The following is a 20,772-nucleotide window of genomic DNA, read 5'->3' as shown; positions in this document are numbered from 1 at the left end:
GGAGGAGAAGCCCTTGCCAAACGACTCCTGGGGATCCTATCTTACATTTTCCCAGCATCCCTATCAGAAAGGTCTCCCTTACAGCAACCTTAAACTGTTCTTGACCCAGCAAAGGCCATCTCCACTGGTGCCCTCCACATGGAGAGAGATAATCAGAACAGGGTACGAATAGATGTGTCATACATATTCAGTTCGGAAGGGTTTTAAATGAAGCAGAGAAAGAAAACCAGAAATCTGGTTGGGACTATATGGTCTCATTTCAAATCCCCCCATGTTCCCTGCATGTATCCGACTTCTTCTATTAAGGCAAAACTGCAAAGAGAAAAAGGATGGACAAAAAGGAGTGGCCACTATGTCCATGCCCCATCACCGAAACCACCGGCAAAGGATTACAATTAATTCCAGGATGTCCGATCCGTGGCTTAAAGCCTTTCTTCTCATGGTTCCTTGTATCCTTGCCGATAATTAGAACAGATAGGAAGACTTGGCTCTGGTGAGTTTGCTGTTGGATCCTGCTGGGAAGAGAGGGAGATGTGACTATTTTTTAAGATGCATAAAATTCCTTCTGTCGTCTGTTGTAAAACCTCCCTCTGCAGAGAGATATGAGACAGTGTGGCGAAGCCCATATATGGAAAGAGACACAAGCTGGAGGAGCCCACTCAATGTCCCCAACATATTTTCATTCACTTTCACACTCCAGGGTTTTTAGATCTTCCTTGTGGGAACCCTGTGGGAGCCAAATAGATATGAATTAAAGACAGCCTGGAGCTTGGATGGTGTAGGTGTTTAGAGATAATACACTCGATGAATGACAAGCAGGAGGGGAAACAGTTAAAAGGCAGAAATAGGCTTTTAGGTGTAGCTTGAGAGGGCTGAATCAGGAGATGGGTAACAGAGAACTATAGCTGCTACCCTAGGATCTCCACCAAGGACAGTGTCTTCTCACAAAGAGACATGTGGCCAGCCCTGTGTTGAATCAGCTACTCTTCTGCAGGCAGAGAGCATAGGACAGAGTCTTAGGTATGTGGAGGACATACCTATCATCATGCTTTTTATCTGACTTTAGCAGCATAGAGTCACACGAGGTGGGCATGGAGCGAGGCTGTTACCAATACTGCTCTGCTTCAGTGTGGGGCTGTTATAAATGTCTCAAATGTGAAAGGTATCATCTAGCAAAGCCTGGTTCACTTGAGTAGAGTCCAGGTTGTAACAATATTGCTCATGTTGTTGTTGTTGTTGATGATGATGATGGTGGTGGTGGTGGTGGTCGTGGTGGTGGTGGTGGTGGTGGTGGTGGTGGTGGTGGTGGTATTGATGTTGTTGTTAAGTTTCCCCAAGCCCAGTAGTATGAGTGCCAACACTGAGAACTTGACATTTTTAGCTCAGGATCCAATTGACTGAAATATGCCAACGGGGTCTGAAAGGCCAAGGGTGCCTCCGGAGCACAGCCTTTGTTGTTAGCTCTCTGGCACTTGTCATTTCAGCCAAACGCATCCACTTAGAAAGGTCAGCTCCTCATTAGCCAGACAAATGAGAACAACAGGCTGACCAGAGGTAAAGGTGTGGGGAGTCCAGATCTCCGCTCTGGAGAGCCTGGCATTTCTAGCCCTTCGATCACAATGTGCTGGTGAGCCTATGCTGTCTGCAAGAAGGTAGATCGATAAGCTGAGGACCTGGTGTCACCAGGCTAGCTTAGAGATGGAAATGAGAGACGGAAGGAAATGCTGTTAGGGTAGAGGGATGGATCACAAAGATGAGAGGAGACCAGGGAGCTCGATGTCGCCCTTTAAAACCTGCAGTATGCCAGAGGTTCTAGTCACACCAAGGAGAACTGCATGTACTCTGCGGGTGTCCTGTTATTCCTGACAGAGTCTGTCCAAAATGTGTCCCCTACTCAGACCTCATAGACTGAGCAGGACCTGAGGTGCCTTTTGAAGTCGTATCACGAAAGCCTGGGATCTTTGCTTTGTAAGAAGCATCTGACAGTTTATTGTAAAGGGTTGATTTGCTGTGTAACATCCTCTAACAGCAAGCTGGTGTTTGGGCAGGGGACGTCCTTATCAGTCATTCCAAGTAAGTTTGCAAGCTGCCTGTGGGGCAGTGGTTCTCAACCTTTCTAATACTAGGACCCTTTTATACAGTTCTTCGTGTTGTGGTGACCCCCAACCACAACCATTTTCGTCGCTACTTCATAACTGCAATGTTGCTACTGTTGTGAAACATAATGTAAATCTGATATAGAGGGTATCTGGTCTGTGGCCCCTGTGAAAGGGTCCTTCGAGCCCCCAAAGGGGTCCAGAACCACTGCTATGGAGTGTGGTGGGTGGGATTCATAGTCATGAACGTGGAGCTCGGTGACAGGGTTGGTGAGGGTGTAAAGTCGAAGAAATTGAGGTCTGTTAACTTGGACTGGAAAAAGAGGTCAATGAAAAGCAAACACACAGGTTTCGTCCTTAAATGGTGCCGTGGTGGGTATGGGCCTTGAAAGTGGAAAGGAAAAGACCTGCGGTCCGCTACCACACTCTCGTCGTAAATGAGCTAAGCAAGGTGGAGAGAATGCTGGGCGTGGAAGAACTGAGATGTCTGAGAAGTGAGGCGGGGTGGGGGACAGCAGCATGCTAGCCTCAGTCTGGATTAACGTGGGGAGAATGAACTGTTTTAGAAGTTTAATAAAGAAATAAAATCCTCCCCAGAGCCAAGAGATTTCATAAGGAATCCTAGGTTTAAAATGGGTTTTAGAATCGTATGATCAACAGGAGAGAAATTAAGCCTTAAAAATAAAAGAATAGAAAAAAATTTAAATACCCAAGCATAAAACAAGTGGCCTACACTTAAATCAGACAGGAAGCCCCAGCAAAGGCGCATGAGCTGTCCTTCTAATCCCCTCCCAAGAGGAAGCCACCTTCCAGCATCACAGGGTCACCGGTGCTTTAAGCCCTGGAACTTTCCCCCTCTAATACCCTTGCCAGGTGTCCTTTCAGGGAAAGTGACAACCGGGCTGTCACTCCCCACTTGCCCACACGGGGGGCCCAGGTGTAGACTCTAGCTCTGTCTTCTGCTGGTTTTTGTTGAGGTTCCTGTCACAGTGGAACACGGGAAACCAGAAATTGTATTTCGGGAAAGGGACAAGTTTGACCGTCATTCCAAGTAAGTAAAAACAAACTAACAAACAAAAATTCCATCACCATTCTGTAGAATCCTGAACCTGCAGAAGGAGCTATCAAAAGTTTGCTGCTTGGGTTCCCCTGATCCTAGAATGCTCTAGATCATTGCACAGGCCCCTTGTCGTCCCCTAAGGACTATCTATGCCAGGGCAGGTCCTCATTTCTGTGAGGAGGGGACCAGACAATGGACATTTGCAGCAATCGCCTCCTGTCTTGCTCCCATCACCACAGTACACACCTCAGGAGCAGAGGGTAAAGGGATGATTCAACTGAGGCAAGAGGGACAGAAGCCATGTGGGAACACAGGGAACCTTCAGAAAAAAAAACTGTAATCTGGGGAGGTGTCGAGGTGTGAGAAGCATGGGGCAGGAGTCCCCGGCTCGTATCTGAACTTAGGCACGGGCACAGGCAGAAAAGGGGGTTCCTGTCCTCTCTAAAGACAAATTTAGCAGAGTGTCCCCCTGCCAAGCTCTCCTCATGACAGTCTCAGTGGATGGGTCAGGCAGTGTTAGGAGAGAGTTTGATGTTGCTGAAGTGTTGGAGGGAGTAGGCTCAGAAGAAATGAAGTGGGGAAAGAACAGACATGGGCTGGACCTGGACCTCCCTACACATTTGTAGCAGATGGGCAGCCTGGTCTCCATGTGGGTTCAGGAGCAGGGGAGGAAGGGGGGCTATCCTAAAACCCGTTGCCTGTATACGGGATATGTTCTGGGATGCCTTGCCTGGCCTCAGTGGGAAAGGATACACCTAGCCTCGCACAGACTTGATGTATCAGGGTAGGAGGGGACCCAGGGGGGTCCCAACCCACTCAGAGGAGAGGGGGATCGGGGGAACAGCTGTGGGAGGGGGTGACCGGGAGGAGGGCAGTGAGTGGAATGTAAAGTGAGTAAGTAAAATAAAAAAATTAATAAATACAAAATAAGAAAGGGGATGGTAGGGGCTTGCAGGAAGTCTACAGAGCTAGCATGGTGGATTTTGTAATGGCTTGGCACACTGTGCCAAATATGGAAACGAGAAAATGACTTTTGGGGCTGGAACCAGACTCACCATTAAACCCAGTAAGTATTTCACCCCAGTCAGGAAACCAGCCACTTCGATTTTAGGGATCAAACGGGACCACACAGGCTTAGAGAATTTCCGTGTCCTCTGTCATTGCTGATAGAGGGAGGTGGCAGCCAAGTATTTGAGTTTTCTGGGGGAACTCCAGCCTTGGATATTTAATTCACAACTAGAAAATATGATTCGCAATCCCGCTTTTTGCTGCCGGCATCACGCGCTAAGGTGACATGTGAACTTAGAATGCCTGCGTCTCCTCTTTTATCTTGTTTGATGATTTTTAACTTCCGGTGCTGGGGAAGTGTTGGAAAGAAACAGTAGGAGCATAAGTTGTCAAGGAGACAAGCAGAGACACGGAGATTCAGACAGAGAACTCCTGGCAGAACAAGGTGATAGAATCAATCCAGCCTTGTGTCTCTTACCAACTGCAAGGATATTGGGAAGGTTGTGAACATGCAGGGGTACCCAAACCAAATAAATTCAGGGGAAAGTCCAGGTTCTCCTCCCCCAATCCCAAATGGAGCCTGTCAAATAGCTTATCTAGATGCCTTTGAAAGTATGATTCAGGCCAACACAGCAGTGTGGTTCACAGCTAAAAAAACCGAGCTTAACCTTGAAAACAAGTGCCTTCTCTGTGGACTATGCTGCATGCTGTTTGGTGTCTGGATTTGCAAAACTGGAATATAGTGAACTGTTGGAAACGCTCTGAGGTGAGAGACGAAGGTAACAGACAGATACAAAGGCAGGGTGTGTATCCACAGATACAAAGGCAGGGTGCGTATCCACAGATACAAAGGCAGGGTGTGTATCCACAGATACAAAGGCAGGGTGCATATCCACAGGGAAATGAGCAAACAAGGTAGGCAGAGTCCTCCTCCCTGTGGCTAAAGCTGTAATGTTCACCATGTCACCAAAGGCATCACAGAGCAGAAAGCCTTACTGAAGGAGCAAGAACCACACAGGGATGGAGCCTCTCCAACCTGGGATTTCCCAGCTGTCCAAACCACTGTGGTTCCTGGAGGAAAACTCTGTTTCTGCTTTGGAAATTAGAAACTTGAGTCTTGAGGATTTGAGGATCCGTATGGCTCAGACTCTTATAGTGACACTTATATTATCAATCACTTTCTAGCCAGGCTGGCTAAAGCATAGATATCGAGCTCTCTCTCTCTCTCTCTCTCTCTCTCTCTCTCTCTCTCTCTCTCTCTCTCTCTCTCTCTCTCCCCCCTCCCCTTCCAGGAAAATGGTCTCCTCTGAATCCGGACACAGGTAGCTCAGAGTTCTTAAGAGTGACAGTGACAGAGCTAAGCCACAGGAGTTGGGGACCCAGTAATTGTCAGCCTGCTCTTTCCCTGATGGCACCATAGTTGCTAGAGTCATTCGGAGAAACGTCTCAAGGTGAGACCATAGTACACCCAGGGGAAGTGCAACCGAGAACAGCTCCCAATCGGATGCTTTACCCAAAAGGGGACCGACCACCTCTAATGCAGCTCCCAGCTGCAGATATGCCAACGCCATGCCGAGGCTGTAATGAGTTCACCCTCCAAACAGACCTCCCAGAGGTTTCTAAGAGGAGGCAGTTGCCATGGCTTTGGAGCTGGAGGACATCTCGGCAGAGCGGAATAATTTAGAACAGGAAGATCTGATAGGACTAATGAGATGAAAGGAACTTCTGACTTGAGGGCAAGAAAAGTCCTGAAAGAAAGGATACACCGAAGGGTGTGGAGGGCAGCATTTATCCCAGGCCAAGCAGTAAAGAGCAAGCAGCAGCCAAATTCCAGCTTACAGTTGACCATTTCACATTTGTACGACTCTGCAATTCGTATAATGTTTTTAGCTTTCTGGACAAACACCACTAGGTCCTAAGTGTAAAGTAGGGAGCTTCACCTTCAGCACCCACATCCCTCACCCGCTTACCCCACCCCAACTCTGCCCACACAGAGTTTTTGTACAGGAGTTTGAGGCTGTGTGAACTACGGAAACAAACTGATCTTTGGCTCGGGAACCATTTTGAGAGTCAGACCTTGTAAGTACCAAACACATTCTGATCTACCACGATCCCAACCTGAGCTTCTCTGTATACTGAAGAGACTAATTTAGGAAGGGCTCGGTTCTAAGAAACAAACAAAGCCCCAGGTGCAGTGTAGACAGATCACTGGTGTGGCCCACTTAAGAATTTCCATGCAGTGCCTTGGAGAGCAGGGTAAACACCAAATTCACTGGTGTGGTGCACAGCTTGAAAACTGAGTTAAAACTTGAAAAAAAAATGCCATCTCCACAGACCATTATGCTTGCTGTTTGGTGTCTAAATTTGCAAAGTGGTGACCTCGGATGGTGGTGTTGAGCTTAGAGATTTGTCCTTAGCCTGGGACCTGGGTGTGATGTGCACTGCTGGCTGCCAGGCATGCTGCATCAGCATGAAGAGAGAGCCCAAGCAGACATATTGGTAAGAATCGGCTGGTGAGAGCCCTGTTTCTCTGCTGTTATCGGTGACAGTGAGAAAAAAAAAACAGTGCAGACATGCTGGCTTTGGCGATGGGGACGAACTTGGAGTGGGCACAAAGCGAGGTCTCCTCTGTGCCTTTTAGTATTGTGTTTGCTCTAGACTGACGTTTGGCTTCCCCTCCTTTAGATTCGGATATCCAAACCAGCATCACGTTGTTGTCCTTGTTGTTGTTGCTGCTGCTGCTGTTGTTGTTGTTGTTCTTGTTTCATAGTCTCTTACGTGCCTCTGCCTAAGGTCCTCCATGCTACCTACCCCTTCCAGGTAGACAGAAACTTCCAGGGAGTCCATGGTGGACGTGTCCAGAAAGCACGAACAGTGGTGTAGTCAGTACCTATATAGGGCCCGCATTCTCTGGCCCTCTGCCTTGGTAAATATTTCATGCTGACAATAAGTCAGAGGAAGAAGTGACCAGTAGCGTAGACTGGGGTTATGAGCTCGTGCTGCCATTTTTAGCTCAGGGTGTATGTTTCTGTCAGAGAGGTTTATGTCAAGGCTTGCCTCAGGGTGTGAATACAGGAAGTGGAGACAGGCTCACCTTTGGGAAAGGAACTCAGCTGACCATCCAGCCCTGTAAGTGCTTCTGCCTGGGAGATGGGAGTCTGAATGGGAAGTAGGTAGGGATCTTTCTAAATCCTACTTGGAAGCCTCTGGTCCAACTGCCCCCCATTTTAATATATAGAGGGCATTGAGCCACGTAGTTGAAGGAAGTCATGAGGTCTGTACTTCAGAGGACTCTGAGATGTGCCCCTTGTACCTGACTACATGTCCATTGTGGTACATTCTAGACTCCAGCAAACAAAAGATTTAGACATAAAGATACACTGGACACTTAGCTGGCCACATCTCTGCGATGGGAATTATTTTCACAGGAAACTTTGCAATGGGTGTGCTCACAGAGTCTCACTGTTTCTCCTTGTTTGTCCTCGTGGCTTTTCTTTGCTGACTTAGGACCTAAAGTAGGGCACTTATTAATCACTAGGTTTCTCTGCTGCATCATTCATTAAAAAATTGACAAGACAGACACATTAGCATAAAACCCAGAAGAGAAGGGGCAAAGGGCTCGGTTCCAGACATGTTCAGAGTTGAACTTGACAACTGCTTGGCTTTAATTAACTAACCTGTGCCTATGACCAACTGAGGCCAAAGGGCAACAGGATGTGGTCATCCAGCCCTTATCTGACCAGAGCCCTCTGCCTTCACCAGAGCCCAGGAAAGCTTTCTCTAGCTGGCTGGCTCGAAAGAGGCCATTGGGAGAACTGAGAAGGCTGTAGAGACTGGCTGGGAAGTAGAACCCTGGGTTTCTGGTATGGAGTGTCTCACAGTGTAACTACAGGCAGTGACAGAAAACTCACTTTTGGGACTGGAACGAGACTTCAGGTCAACCTTGGTAGGTACGAGGAACTTGGAAGTAACTTGACTTGGTATTCCTGAAAGAGAAGGAGTCTCCTAGAGATGTCCTAGCTGGGAACAATCCCTCCTGCCCTCCGGTGGGAAGAGATCTCATGGAGGACAGCTGCCCTCAATTACTAGTCATGCTATCTTGATTTCTATCATTGAGTTTTTCCCTTCTGTCTGTGAGAGCAACCTCTGCTCCTGGCTTCTTCAGGCTCCCTTGTACTATATGTTTTCCCTGGACAGTGGGCTTGGAAATTAATTTGTCGCCAGGACTTTGTCACTTAGCAACAGGGTGAAAGCGCTCTCAAATAGAAAATAGCAAGTCACTCAGACATCTTCCCGAGGGCGATGAGTATAACGTGGGGAGATAGGCTGCTGTGACCTATTAGTGGGCACTCTAGGGGGACCCTAGAGAAGCTTGCTTCCTTATGCGTGCGACTTCCCGGAGGACTCAGCTTGCTGGACTCTGGGTGGAGGAAAAGCAAAGCCTTGAGAGCAGAATCAAATAACAAACTCCAAAGCACTGCCGTGTCTCAACATTTACCAGTTATGGAAGGACTGCTGGTGATCAGCATGAAGTGATGGAAATGAGTGCTTTGAGCATGTTTGACCCATGATTAAGATGCAAATAGTAGACTTTTTGGAGCAAGCCACCAGGCAGTAGTCCCTGAAGACAGCCTGTGTGCCTGGGCGTGATTTCTTTCTATGTTGTTTTTTGCAGTGGTCAGGGACCTGTTTGAAAGCTGTTGCTGAGTACCAGTCTGAGTCCCAGCTAGGGGTACTGACTACACTGAAAGATATAGACATTCACGGTGCGGATGGGTAACAGGTAGCCCTCGTTCTGTAGAATGTAGAGCATGGCATGTTAGTTCTTCTGTTCTCTGTCCCTACCACACTTGGGGGGTAACTACAAGAAGTTTTTGTTAGAGTGTGTATTACTGTGGCAATAACAACAATGCCCCACGATTTGGAGCAGGAACCAGACTAACAGTCAAACCAAGTAAGTAAAAGACTGAGCCCATCCCAAGGCCAATGTATGTGACTTTGCTGTTCTGTGCAGTTCCCATGCGTACCTGCCACTACCTCCAAGACCAGTGTACACACCTTCCTATGGCCCTCTCTCGCTAAGGAAGTCTGGTCATTCCAAGGGTTTGCTGAGGTAGTAATCATTGTTCCTGATTTCTTTCTTCATTAGCTCAGAATATAGAGAGATGCCTAAAGGTGATTTATAAATTTAAGGCTCATGTTCGATAAAATTAAAACCTAAAAATCAGGCTTTCCTCAATACAAAGATACACACACACAAATATATTTATGGGCAATGCAACTGCATCTGGTTTCTTGCATGTAATGGCTGCTGTATTTGCCTTACTTGAGACATGCAGTTAGCTGGTTGGTTTTTTGCTACTGTTAATTCTCCATGAAAACCTTGCCTGTGAAGGAAACATGGTACCACCAACCCTAAAGTTGCCACTCTCTGACCCCCTATGCTCACCACCTATACTTGACATTTCTACTGTCTTCATGAGTCTTAAGCCAGAGCAGTCCATCAGAACTGAGTGTCGTGGCAATAAAACTGGTGGTTTCTGATGAGGTTCGGCATAGCTTCCTGGCCAGCTGTTATGTTTAAGAGAATGCTCTAAGCTTCCCAAGAACCTGGGGATTGGGGCTGCAAGGAGTGAGGCTTCCACTAGAGGGGAAGATGAGGACACTTTTCTTGGTCTGCTTCTCAGTCCTTCCTGCCTGCTGGTTATTGTAAGGCCCCAAATGACTGTGAACTCTGGAGGAAGCTTTGCAAAGCCAACCTTCGGGAAAGGAACTAAACTCTCTGTTAAATCAAGTAAGTGTTAAAGATTCCAAAGACTCCACCAGACTAGGTCACTGAAGTATAGCATAGAGAGGGTGAGGTATTCCCCCATCTCACTTCACCCGCAAAACCTACAAAACTGCTTTTCAACTCCCCCTGTGGGTCTTAGTCCAGGCTAGCCCTTCCCTGCGCTAGATGTAAACAGACTCTGGACTCCATAACTTTAGTGAGCCCTCCCCTTCCCAGAATGGTACTTCCTCAGGATTAAGGGCCCACCACACTGTGGGGCTCAGTAACTGTTTCAATGACGCTCTTGTGGAAGAGGATCCTAAATGAGCCATGATCTGTGACTCTGGGTGATTGGCTTTTAGATATTAGCTTCTAGAAGGAGCCATGGGAGGAGACATGGCTGTTGTGATGGGGGTGCGGGGGGTTCCAAGAGGATGCACTGTAGGTCTCAAACACTAGCTCCATGTTGGCAGAGGCACCTCATTATTGGTCACACCCGGGAAGTTCTCGTGGCTAAACTAATTCTCCTTTCTGGAAAGAAATCCACCGGGGCCTGTTGAAACACAGCTAGATTTAATTGCTTCGTTTAGCATGCAGTTGTTAACTATGTCGGATGTGTGAGCAAGATATGAATACATGTCTCCCTGGAGGCTGGTGTGGTTATCAGGTCCGTGGGCAGTTTGATGAATTGTACTAATACTGCAATCAGTGTTTCTCTCGCAGGTCCACAAAGCACGCCGTGGCTTGGGGGGAAAGGCAGAGATAAGGAGAAAAGCTTCGAGATAGACAGAAACCAACGGATGGGAAGGGAGGCTGCTGAGGCAGCCGTGCGTAGCCGAGGAAGTGTGTCCTCGGCAGATAAGTGATGAGGATCCAATCGGGTCTGTGCCGTGACATCTAGGCAGAAGTGAAAAATAAAGCGAGTGGGCTGAGGATGGGGCGGGGAGCACAGAGGACGGCCAGGCTAACTCATTCTGAGCAAATGGCCAGGCCATGGGACTTCCTCTAGACAGAGGACAGCCCCAGCTTTGTCACAGCGATGGGCTCGTCCTTTGGATAGCAGCGCTCTTTATCCTAGGAAAACATAGTTGCCGTACCTCATTGGCTCAGTTGACTCTGTGAGAGAGACTGAGGATTCCAGCAGCTTAGACAGCTTCCCTCCTCTAAGGATTACCCGTGATGAAGCAGCAGAGTTGTGAGTTGTCAAGGGAACGTTATTGAGATGGGTGCAATATGGAAGATTTACAGGCTACCCACCCTTCTGGGGTTTGGTAGGGTTTCTGTTCATTGGTTTGCTTTTCTTTTTCTGTTAGCATTGCAGAAGTACCTTCTCCTCCCGTGCAGACATACTTTTGACAGAAGTGGCTGCCACTTCACGTTCTTGTGGTCCTTCATCGATTATCCTCAGTGTGTGAGACTAGAATGTGATAGGATTCTGTGTTGATGTCAGGAGCTGTGCATTTTGGTGAGTGGCCAGTCAAAGCACCCGGCTTAAAGTGGTCTACGTTTCTTGTGCAATACCACTGACCACTTCCTCATGTGAAACGACCCTGAGGGACTCAGCCTTTTCTCCCGGTAGCAACCAGGATGTTTTCATCCTTGGAAAGCAGATTTCACTATTGTTGATAATCAGACAGTTTTCAGGAAAAGATATCAGTGGGGAAGAGACCCTAGCTAATTGCCAGCACTGTTTGGGATCTAAAATGAAGCATGTTTATAAGACGATGCCATCAGTTTGTTTTGTGGCTCATAAACTGACTCTCAGACAGAATCCTAAGGAGAATATTTTGCAGAGTTCAAGCAATTGCTTAGATGTTTGAATCCTAGAATATTTGCTAAATTAGCCTCTGGATGAACACATGGGATAGTAGCATGAAATTGAGGGCGTTCTGCAAACTCAAACCCAACATAAAAACAAAGGCTTTCTATATAAGTCAAGATATGACACCGACTAAATTCCTTTTGGAAAAACATGAGATTGAATCCTCTCAGTGAATAAAGTACCTATCATGTTCTAGTGCTCCATATTAATTTTTTACAATGGCAGCCTTACCTCAGTTTATGTAAAGACACAGAACACTGTGGTTAATACAGGAAACAAATACGTCTTTGGAGCAGGTACCAGACTGAAGGTTATACCACGTAAGTAGTTCATGCAAGACAGACTTGATTTTTAAAGTGCTGGTGTTCATACATGAGGGACAGGTTAAACAGAAAGAATATTGATCAAGATGACAGAGTTCTCTAAAGAGGCAAATTCAGGCCCCTCAACTCTAACAGAAAGGGTTAAAAAAAACCCTGGGGAACCACTATGATGGACTTGCATTCTTCAGTAGAAGAATGCTAAGGAAGTCAAGCATAAAGATACAGATCTACAATCCTAGCCCTAGGAAGGTTCATACAGGAAAGTCACAGGTTCAAGGCCATCTGGGACTACACCACAAAGACTTTGTCATAAAGTGTAACAAACAGAAAGAAATGCTTGAGACCTCCAGAGACTCTTCCAGCAATAGGCACCTGCGTTCTTCATTCTCTTTGTTCATAACTATACTCTCGGTTCCCAGGCTTTCTTTGCCTTTCCCATCCCTCTCTGTATCTCTCTTCTCTGACCAACTTAATGTTTTGTCTGCACACTCACCATTTCATCTCAGGATTTGATCACATCCATAGTCTACCTCCTCTCTTTCTCTCTCTCTCTCTCTCTCTCTCTCTCTCTCTCTCTCTCTCTGAGTTTCATTTGATTTCTAGATATTCCCGTTAGTAAATGCTCTGCCCCAGGCAAAATGGCTCTGTGTCCATACCCCAGGCTTAATACCCCATCAGACACATGCTGGTTTGTAAACACTTGAGTTTCCCATCACGTAGCCTGGAAATCCAGCTCAGGTGTCATCAGACCTAATTTCACAAGCAGACATGAAAAATTGTAGACTTTGTTTAAATATTAGGAGAAGGCCAACGTAAGCGATCAGGCAGACAGATGAAAAGGAAGAGAAGACCTAGCTTCTGTAGCGAGTAGGGGAGGAGGAAGGGATTCGTGGGAAGGTGGTCCTTGGCTAAATTCAAGTTGCAAATTTATGAGTTGCTGTATTACCTGTATATTTCTAGGTTTCTTATACATGTATGCACATGCAGAGAGAGAGAGAAAGAGAGAGAGAGAGAGAGAGAGAGAGAGAGAGAGAGAGAGAGAGAGAGAAGTCCACTCCTGATTGTCCGTTGTTAAGTTCCTGATGCTCACAGTGATCCAAGATGAGGAAGGTAGAGGAAGCCATACTGACACATGCAATGACTTCTGGTCCTATTGAGCTTTTGACTAAGATTCTCCTTCAGATTATGTTAAAAATGAGAGTACTTACTCCTCCTTTCTCCAGGGGTTGGGGGGAGCACTTAGAAAGAATGGAAGAAATCACCCTCTTAATCATGAGGGAGCGATTTCATGATAATCATAGAGTTAGGAAGGGATAATGAGAATGGAGAAGTCTCCCCTCAGACAAGAATCATAAAAGGTGGAAAGTCCTTTTACTGATGACCATCTAAGTAAAGGAGCAAAAATATCTGGGACGGGGGCACAATGCAAGGTGGAGAAGTGCGTGGTATGTGACTGTCTCTCCTCTGGGTGCTGAAGAAGTGAGCCACCATCTCAGACAGGCCAGGAACTAGGCTGCGGACTGTGGCCTGATGTACCTGGCCCTACCCTTAGAGTGGGAGTCAGTACTCTGACCTTCCTTGCCAGGGAGACAACAGCTTCCTCCACCCCCTCTCTCTTTGAGGACAATCTCTCTGATGAGGTTTGCTTGGGTTCCATGGACACAAACTGTTTGCAATTTGTCCAAATGAAGTATGTGATTTCCAGAACCCTGGAGAATTAGTATCTAGAATACTGAAGATGTGCTGGGATTTTGACAGTCAGTGCTCAGTGGCCCTGTGCATGAAAATGCCTTCTTTGCAATCGTTAGAAAGAATACCCTTCATTTGTCCAATGTGGAAACAGACCTGAAATCCAAGCTGGCACTCAGATTCTGTGCCAGCTTATTACTGTGACAATTACTTAATATTCTCTACGTTCACGGCATCGCTCCTTCCAGAAGATCTTCAGGGAAAACTTAGCTCTGTTTCTAGGAGGTTTTCTGCTGAGCTGATATCACTGTGTGAATAATAATGCAGGTGCCAAGCTCACGTTTGGAGGGGGAACAAGGTTGACGGTCAAACCCCGTGAGTATCTCTACTGAATCAATTACGAGCGTCCTAATTTCAAAACGAACCCTAGCACTGGGCACGGCTTTCTGCTTTCCCTACTCAGTTTTACTTTTCTCTCAATCTAAAGATGGTATGATATAAACGTGGCATGTGCGTGCGTGATGATGAACACGTGTGTGATTGTGGGGAACATGTACGCTGCAGGAATCAGAGTCCTCATCCTTTTTATCTCTGCCCTTCGGAACCTAAAGACTATTCAACACTGGGAAGAGTAAGCACTGGAGTCAGGGCATCCTGAAGCAGCAGTGATATCTGGACAGCACCTCTCCCTGCTGTGCTGGTTAGAGGGCAGCTAGGCCTGGAGGTGGAGAGAGAGTGCCTAATCTCAGCTGAGCCTTTCCAGCCTGTCCATACCCTGAACTAACCATAATAATAAACAGTCTTCCCCACTGCCTCCTTGCCAAAGTCCCAGTTGAAGGAGCACGCCATTGGGATCTGGGGGATTGAAAGGGATTTCCTGGTCTTCATTGGCTACTCCATTTCTGTAAAGCTCTCTGTAACTGTGTAATGTTGGTGTCAACAGTAAGCTGATTTGGGGTTTGGGGACAAGTCTGGCAGTAAATCCAAGTGAGTCTTCATGTTAACTGTCTGTCTGGTTTGAAAACACCTTCTTCCCCACTCGCAATGTTTAAAATGTCCATTTAGAGCTAATATTTCTCCCCTGCCCGCTGAAGCTGGCTTCATGCTGATTGCTTAATCAAAGTAACAAGATCAAGGAATCAAGAAGGCCATGGTCAGAGGGCACTTGGAGTGTGAACACCCCCCACTCTTTTTTTTTTTATTTATTTAAACGGGAAAACTAGGAAAGTGGGCTCTCACACTCCAGAAGGGCTGCCAGGAAGCACTGACTGTTGGGGAAAGTTAGACTGTACATCCCGTTCCTCAGCCTCTTTATTTCCTACCGCACTGCCCTCTACATGGGCTGTTGGTAAACACTGTTTCTCGGCAGCCAAGAGCTTCTGGGAATTAATTCTCAGTCCTTGGGGGTCATCTCCAAGTCAGTGACCATGCAAGGGAATACTTCCCCATCAGAGGTTCCCTATGAACCTCACAGCCCTGTGTTCTCCGTGGCTTACAACCTCCCTGGGACTTGGCTAGAAGTAACATAGGAGACGTTGATTTCATTCTAGCTCTGGTCCCTTCCTGAGAAGCCATTCCCTCCAGGAATGTTCAGGAGCATCTGAGTGCCCGCTCCCCATTTCGCTGTGCACAACTAGGTTATCATTCTCTTTATGCCTCATTTTCTCCAACTGTACTGTGGGAGTGGTGGCAGCGAGCTTACGGAGGTGTCATGAGGTTAGTGACTAATAGCTTCCAGGTGTTTTGACAGTGCTAAGCATGCAGTAAGTACCTTGTCTGTCTTTTCACTATGGCTAGGTTAGACTGCTAGAGGAAAGGAAGGGAAGATAAAAAATAAGCCCTCTCGACAGTTTTTGTAAAGTGCAGCATTAGGGTGTAACGGGCAATACTGGGAAACTCATCTTTGGACTGGGAACAACTTTACAAGTGCAACCAGGTGGGTCTGAATGTTCCCACGTGAACCCCGACTGTCGTTTACGCCATTTTTTTTTTTTTTTACTAGTCTTCTTTGTCTTTTCTACTTCTAACTAGAAACCCTTGGTTCTGGGCTTTCCTTTTCTTTTATGGAGTAAGTAGAGTCCATGTGAGGTAACAAGACTTCCTCTGCCTGGTTGGTTTCCTGTCATGGCCGAGGCAGGCAAGACCTGCAATGAGTTGGGTCTGAGACGTCTAGCTAAGGTAGAGAGGATGTAAGTTTGACTGATTCACAGGAAAGAAGGGCTTGTTTTGGTTTTGATCCTAATAGTATTGTAAAGTAAAAGCCACCACTGTAGCCTCCAAAGTTCTTCAAGCATGGTCTGTCCTACGAGCGGAAATGGTGGGAAAATTGGCCGGCTTTCCACTGAACGGCCAGGGTGCTGTCTGTGATGGGATGGCTGTTGTTGTTATTGTTGTTGTTGTTGTTGCTGTTGTTGTTGTCAAAGGAACATAAGATAGCACATTTTAACTAAGTGGTTTTGAATAAGTAGGGTTCCAAATGTGGATAGCATGTTCCTGGGGAGGCTATGGAGCGGTAATTCTTAACCTTCCTGGTACTGCAACCCTATAATACAGCTCCTCATGTTGTGGTGAGCCCCCCCCCCCAACACACACCATAAAATTATTCTGCTGCTACTTCATAACTGTAACTTTTCTACTGTTATGAATCATAATGTAAATATCTGACAGACAGGATATCGAATGTGCGACCCCTGTAAAAGGGTCATTCAACCCCCAAAGGTGTTCAGCCCACAGGCTGAGAGTTGCTGCTCTAGAGGGGTAAAGGAGCACATCCAGCAAAGGAAGGGATGCTTTTGAACTGGGCAGAAACGCTATGCCAACATCTGAACCAAAAAAAGAAAAAAGAAAAAAGAAAAAGAAAAAGAAAAAACCCTCGTCTTTAGGACTAGAACAAGACTAACCATTATTTCTCATAAGTCCTTTACCACTTGAGAAAAAGCCCTTCATCTGTAATGGGCTCTCACGACTAATGAGCTTCTAAATGAGAGTCCACGTGCTCACCCGATAAGCCTCCCTGCGGAGAAGGTCACTTTTACCTCTGCGCTTTCAATGTAAGATAGGTATTCTTAAGACTAAGTGGGAAATGTCGATTGCACTGTGAAAATAAAGAGAACGGTTATAAATTTCTAGCCAGTTCTCATGTTAAGTTTATAAAGCAGAAGGCTTTTTATAAGAACCAAACCAGGATGCGTTCATCAGTCTGTGTCCGTACACCACCAAGGTCCAGTTAACTTGATTAATGCCAGTAGCTGATCCAAATATTTAGGCACCTCTCTGAACAAACTTCTCTGGGCTCACTCTGCTGGAATTGACTGTCGCATTACGTACATAATTGCCAAATCTGTTTTACTTTGTGCTGTATAGACTCAGCCTAATAAAAACAAATGCTGCTGTGCTTCCCCCCCACCCCACCCCCACTCCGTCTCTCCTCACAGAAAGGTTCCCTTCCAAATAGCATCTCTTCACACACAGAGAAGATGGGCAGAGAGTCACGTGACTCGCCGCCCGCCTCTATTTTGCATTTATATGACCCTTTTCCGTGGATGAGATTAAAGCGCCTTTATACGACTTATTAGCTAAACAGATTGACAGCCTAATTAGGAAGAGAGAAACAGATTCTGAGCCTCTCTTTGTGGCTTGCAGTTCCAGGCCACTCATCCAGAACACTTGGTCAGACACCTGAGTAGCACAGGAACAAGACGGGAGGTGGTCAGCGTCTATGGTTTCTTGGCTGCAATGAGAACTTAACCCAGAAGGAAGAATCTAAATAGGGGAGAGCAACTGACACCCAGGAATTCACATGTAAACAACGCAGAGTTAGGCTTCAGCACTTAGTGGGTCTGCTGTCTGGTTCCCACACTCTCCAACCCCCGCTCCCTCCATCTCTAACACCCATCTAATCCTCTTTACCTTCTTCTTTGAATTTCTATCTACTATGCCTAGTCACCACCCAAGCCTGTACCACCCCTAGGCGGCTACTGGAAGACTGGGGCGGAGTCCGGATGAGGAAAAGCCTCAGGAGAAGGAATAGCATCTCTTTCGTGATACCTATGTCTGAATCCTCTCTCAGGCATGAAAAGCTTTAGCTCCCACCTTGAACCGTGTGTGGCGCTGATGTGGTTTTTGCTATAGAGTCAGCCACTGTGGCAGACAGGCTTTGGGGGTGCCCTGAAATTTGGACCTGGCACGAAAGTGATTGTCATACCATGTAAGTGTGTCTTCTCCTGCTCCCTGGGTTTATGATGATACTGTTCTTTGCATCCTCAGATGTTCCCTGGTAGGATCCAATTTCTGGGTCTACAGACACTGCCAGTTTAGCCATTAAAAAGGTCAAATTCGTTTTTTTAAAATAACTTAGACCGATTCCTTTTAATGCTGCCAACTGTTTGGGACCTAATTTATGCTCACCACTGCTGTGAGGACAGTCGAGTCTTCTCTCTTGCCATTAGACCTCTGAATTCGGTGGCCTTCTTCCAAGCCTAGCTTTTCTGGTAGATGAAGTGGTTATGTCTACCAACCTTATTGTGAAAATTACACACGACAGTCGAGCTCTCCTTTATTTCTCCCTAAGAAAGGTTTTTATGTGTGTGTTGGTAGCTTTGACAACACATCTCTGCCGACGTATTCCCAGTTATTCGGATTAATAGTACCGTGACTTGAACAATCGTACCTTACCCCGAATTAATCCATGGCAGTGCTACAACCCACCACGCCAGAGGTAATCCTCAGCTCCGCACTTTCTCTAATAAAGTCAAAAGGATCGAGGGCCACCAAATGTATTTCACAGGCAGGAGAGCTGATGGGCAGAGGGATTACATAATGTAAGTCAGGCCAAAAAGAAACAAGACTCAGAACTAGGCTCGGGGCGTGAGCTGAGCTCCTTTCACACAGGGAGTCATCTCGAGCTGTTGGTTTGTTCTAGAAATGTGATAAGCACAGGCCATGGGCATTTTCAGGAGATGGAACAGCATTTAGAGCTTTCCCGTACCTCAAACTTCTGCCCCTGGTAGCCATCTGGTACCAGAAACGGAAAGAGTGGAGGGGCCAGGGGTTTTTGTAGAACATGATATCACTGTGTCCTCCAATACTGACAAAGTCATCTTTGGGACAGGGACCAGGTTACAAGTCTCACCAAGTAAGTTCCGAGACCGTGGAGCAATTTGAAAAGGTGCTCTCCTAATTCCCCAGCTCTAACTGGCACGCCCAGGCCATCCTCCCCAGCCCTGCATTCTGCAGGTACCTTCCTTGCCTCTAGCGGTCTGTTGTGTCCATGGGAGAGCAGGGTGTCACTTCTCCCAGGTTCGACCTTTGGAAACAGTCCGTTTCATCTGTTTGAGAACACAGTTCTTCTGAAAATGAGGCACTGGGGAGTCAGCTGCCTCAGGATGCCAAGAGAAAGATCTATTTCTCCTTTCCATTTTCTGTGTAGACTATCAGGGAAGATAAAGTGAACTCCGCTTCTCTAGTTTGAAAACAGCTCCTTGCCTCCCTTATATGCAGAGAGGCTGAGGCTGACTTTGGATGGTCAGTCATTTGATTTTGTCATCTGTGTCTGGAATCCATAATGGGCAAGGGAATCAGATGTAATTAAATGGACAAACAATCTTCAATCGTCAATATTCCTACATTGTTTTACGTGCTTTGCTCTGGAGTTTTTAGTTTTTTGTGGTTTTTTTTTTAAATCGGGGCTTTATCTCTAATAGGCTCCCCAGAAGGACAGTGAATGTTTTTGTTAAGGTTTCTGTGTCTGTGTGGATAGCAACTATCAGTTGATCTGGGGCTCTGGGACCAAGCTAATTATAAAGCCAGGTAAGTCTCCGATATATGACAGGAAGAAAGAAGGCGCCAGCTGAATAATGCATGAAGTATGGCATGCAAATTGTATTTTTAAGAACAATCCAGCCTGCTGGAGACAATGCACTCAGCCCGATGGGGTCTTCGCTCCCAGAGAAAGGCAATGTCAGCCACCAACTCTCCTGTTTAATATAGTCGCCTCCAGAATGAATAATGCTTAACTGGCCTTCTAAAATAGCAGAGCCAAGTGGTGAGGGGGTGTCCAATTCCCTCTGGTATGTTTAGAATTCTTTCCCAAAGATAAGGCAGCCCATCTCACTGGGAAAAAAAAATAAATGGGAAATGAGGAGAGGAGAGAGAGAGAGAGAGAGAGAGAGAGAGAGGGAGAGAGAGAGGGAGGGAGAGAGTGTGTAGTAGTACCTTTCCCAGTGTATGAGAGTATTTGAGCTCTTGATGATTACTTGGGCTTTGGAGCTATAGCTCAAACCCCAAAAATACACCAATTAAAAGGCAATTTTACAGGGTTGGGGATTTAGCTCAGTGGTAGAGTGCTTGCCTAGCAAAGCAAGGCCCTGTTCGGTCCCCAGCTCGAAAAAAAAAAAAAAAAAAAAGAAAAAAAAAAGGGCAATTTTACTGGAATATGAAGGTTAAAGGGTTCCTGGTTCTTGACTTCTGCCACAGTGGTTCTAAGATATTCTTCACACGAAAGGACACCATGCTGCCCTCACCCCATCTTTCATGGCCCTTCCTCAGAGTTATTGTAAGGCTCTGCAGGGCTGTGTGAATTATGGAGGCAGTGCCAACAAGCTCATCTTTGGGACTGGCACTCTGCTTTCTGTCAAGCCAAGTACGTGAGTAATAGGGTCTGTGTGCTAGATCTTGCCGGTGGCAAACGGGAGGTAGCAGCCATATTTTGCTGAGGAAAGCTAAGGCTGACTTTGTTCCCTGCTGTGTGCTCCTTTGTCGTCACAGTATTCCAAGACACAGGACTCTCAAAACTCCCCCACTCTTCTGAATGCCAACTTCAGTCAGGGAAGAGGAAATGGGGCTAATTTTAAGATAAACCCTAAAGAGGAGGGAATCTATGGTGGGAAGCTTGTGGCCCCAGCTTGCTGCAGGGTGCCTGCTCCTGAGTTCTGGTCTCTAGCCACTAATCAGTTGTGACCACTCTGTGCAAAGCAGCCTCTCTGAGGAGCTGTTTATGCAATTCT

At 46.6% G+C, this 20,772-nt stretch overlaps 1 protein-coding gene across 1 annotated transcript in view; it reads left to right on the top strand.

Moving 5' to 3' along the window:
- Positions 1-20,772, top strand: part of LOC116913352 (M1-specific T cell receptor alpha chain-like) — a 495,143-nt gene that overhangs the window by 435,631 nt on the left and 38,740 nt on the right. Inside the window, exon 4 of the mRNA XM_032917508.1 lies at positions 9,063-9,118. Within this exon, the coding sequence (XP_032773399.1) occupies positions 9,063-9,118 (56 nt within the window). The remainder of the gene's footprint in view (positions 1-9,062; positions 9,119-20,772) is intronic.

Source organism: Rattus rattus, chromosome 12 (genome assembly GCF_011064425.1).
Source record: "Rattus rattus isolate New Zealand chromosome 12, Rrattus_CSIRO_v1, whole genome shotgun sequence".
Classification (NCBI taxonomy): Eukaryota; Metazoa; Chordata; class Mammalia; order Rodentia; family Muridae; genus Rattus; species Rattus rattus.
The sequence above is the reverse complement of the archived record's forward strand: the minus strand, read 5'-3'. Positions and strand labels throughout refer to the sequence as shown.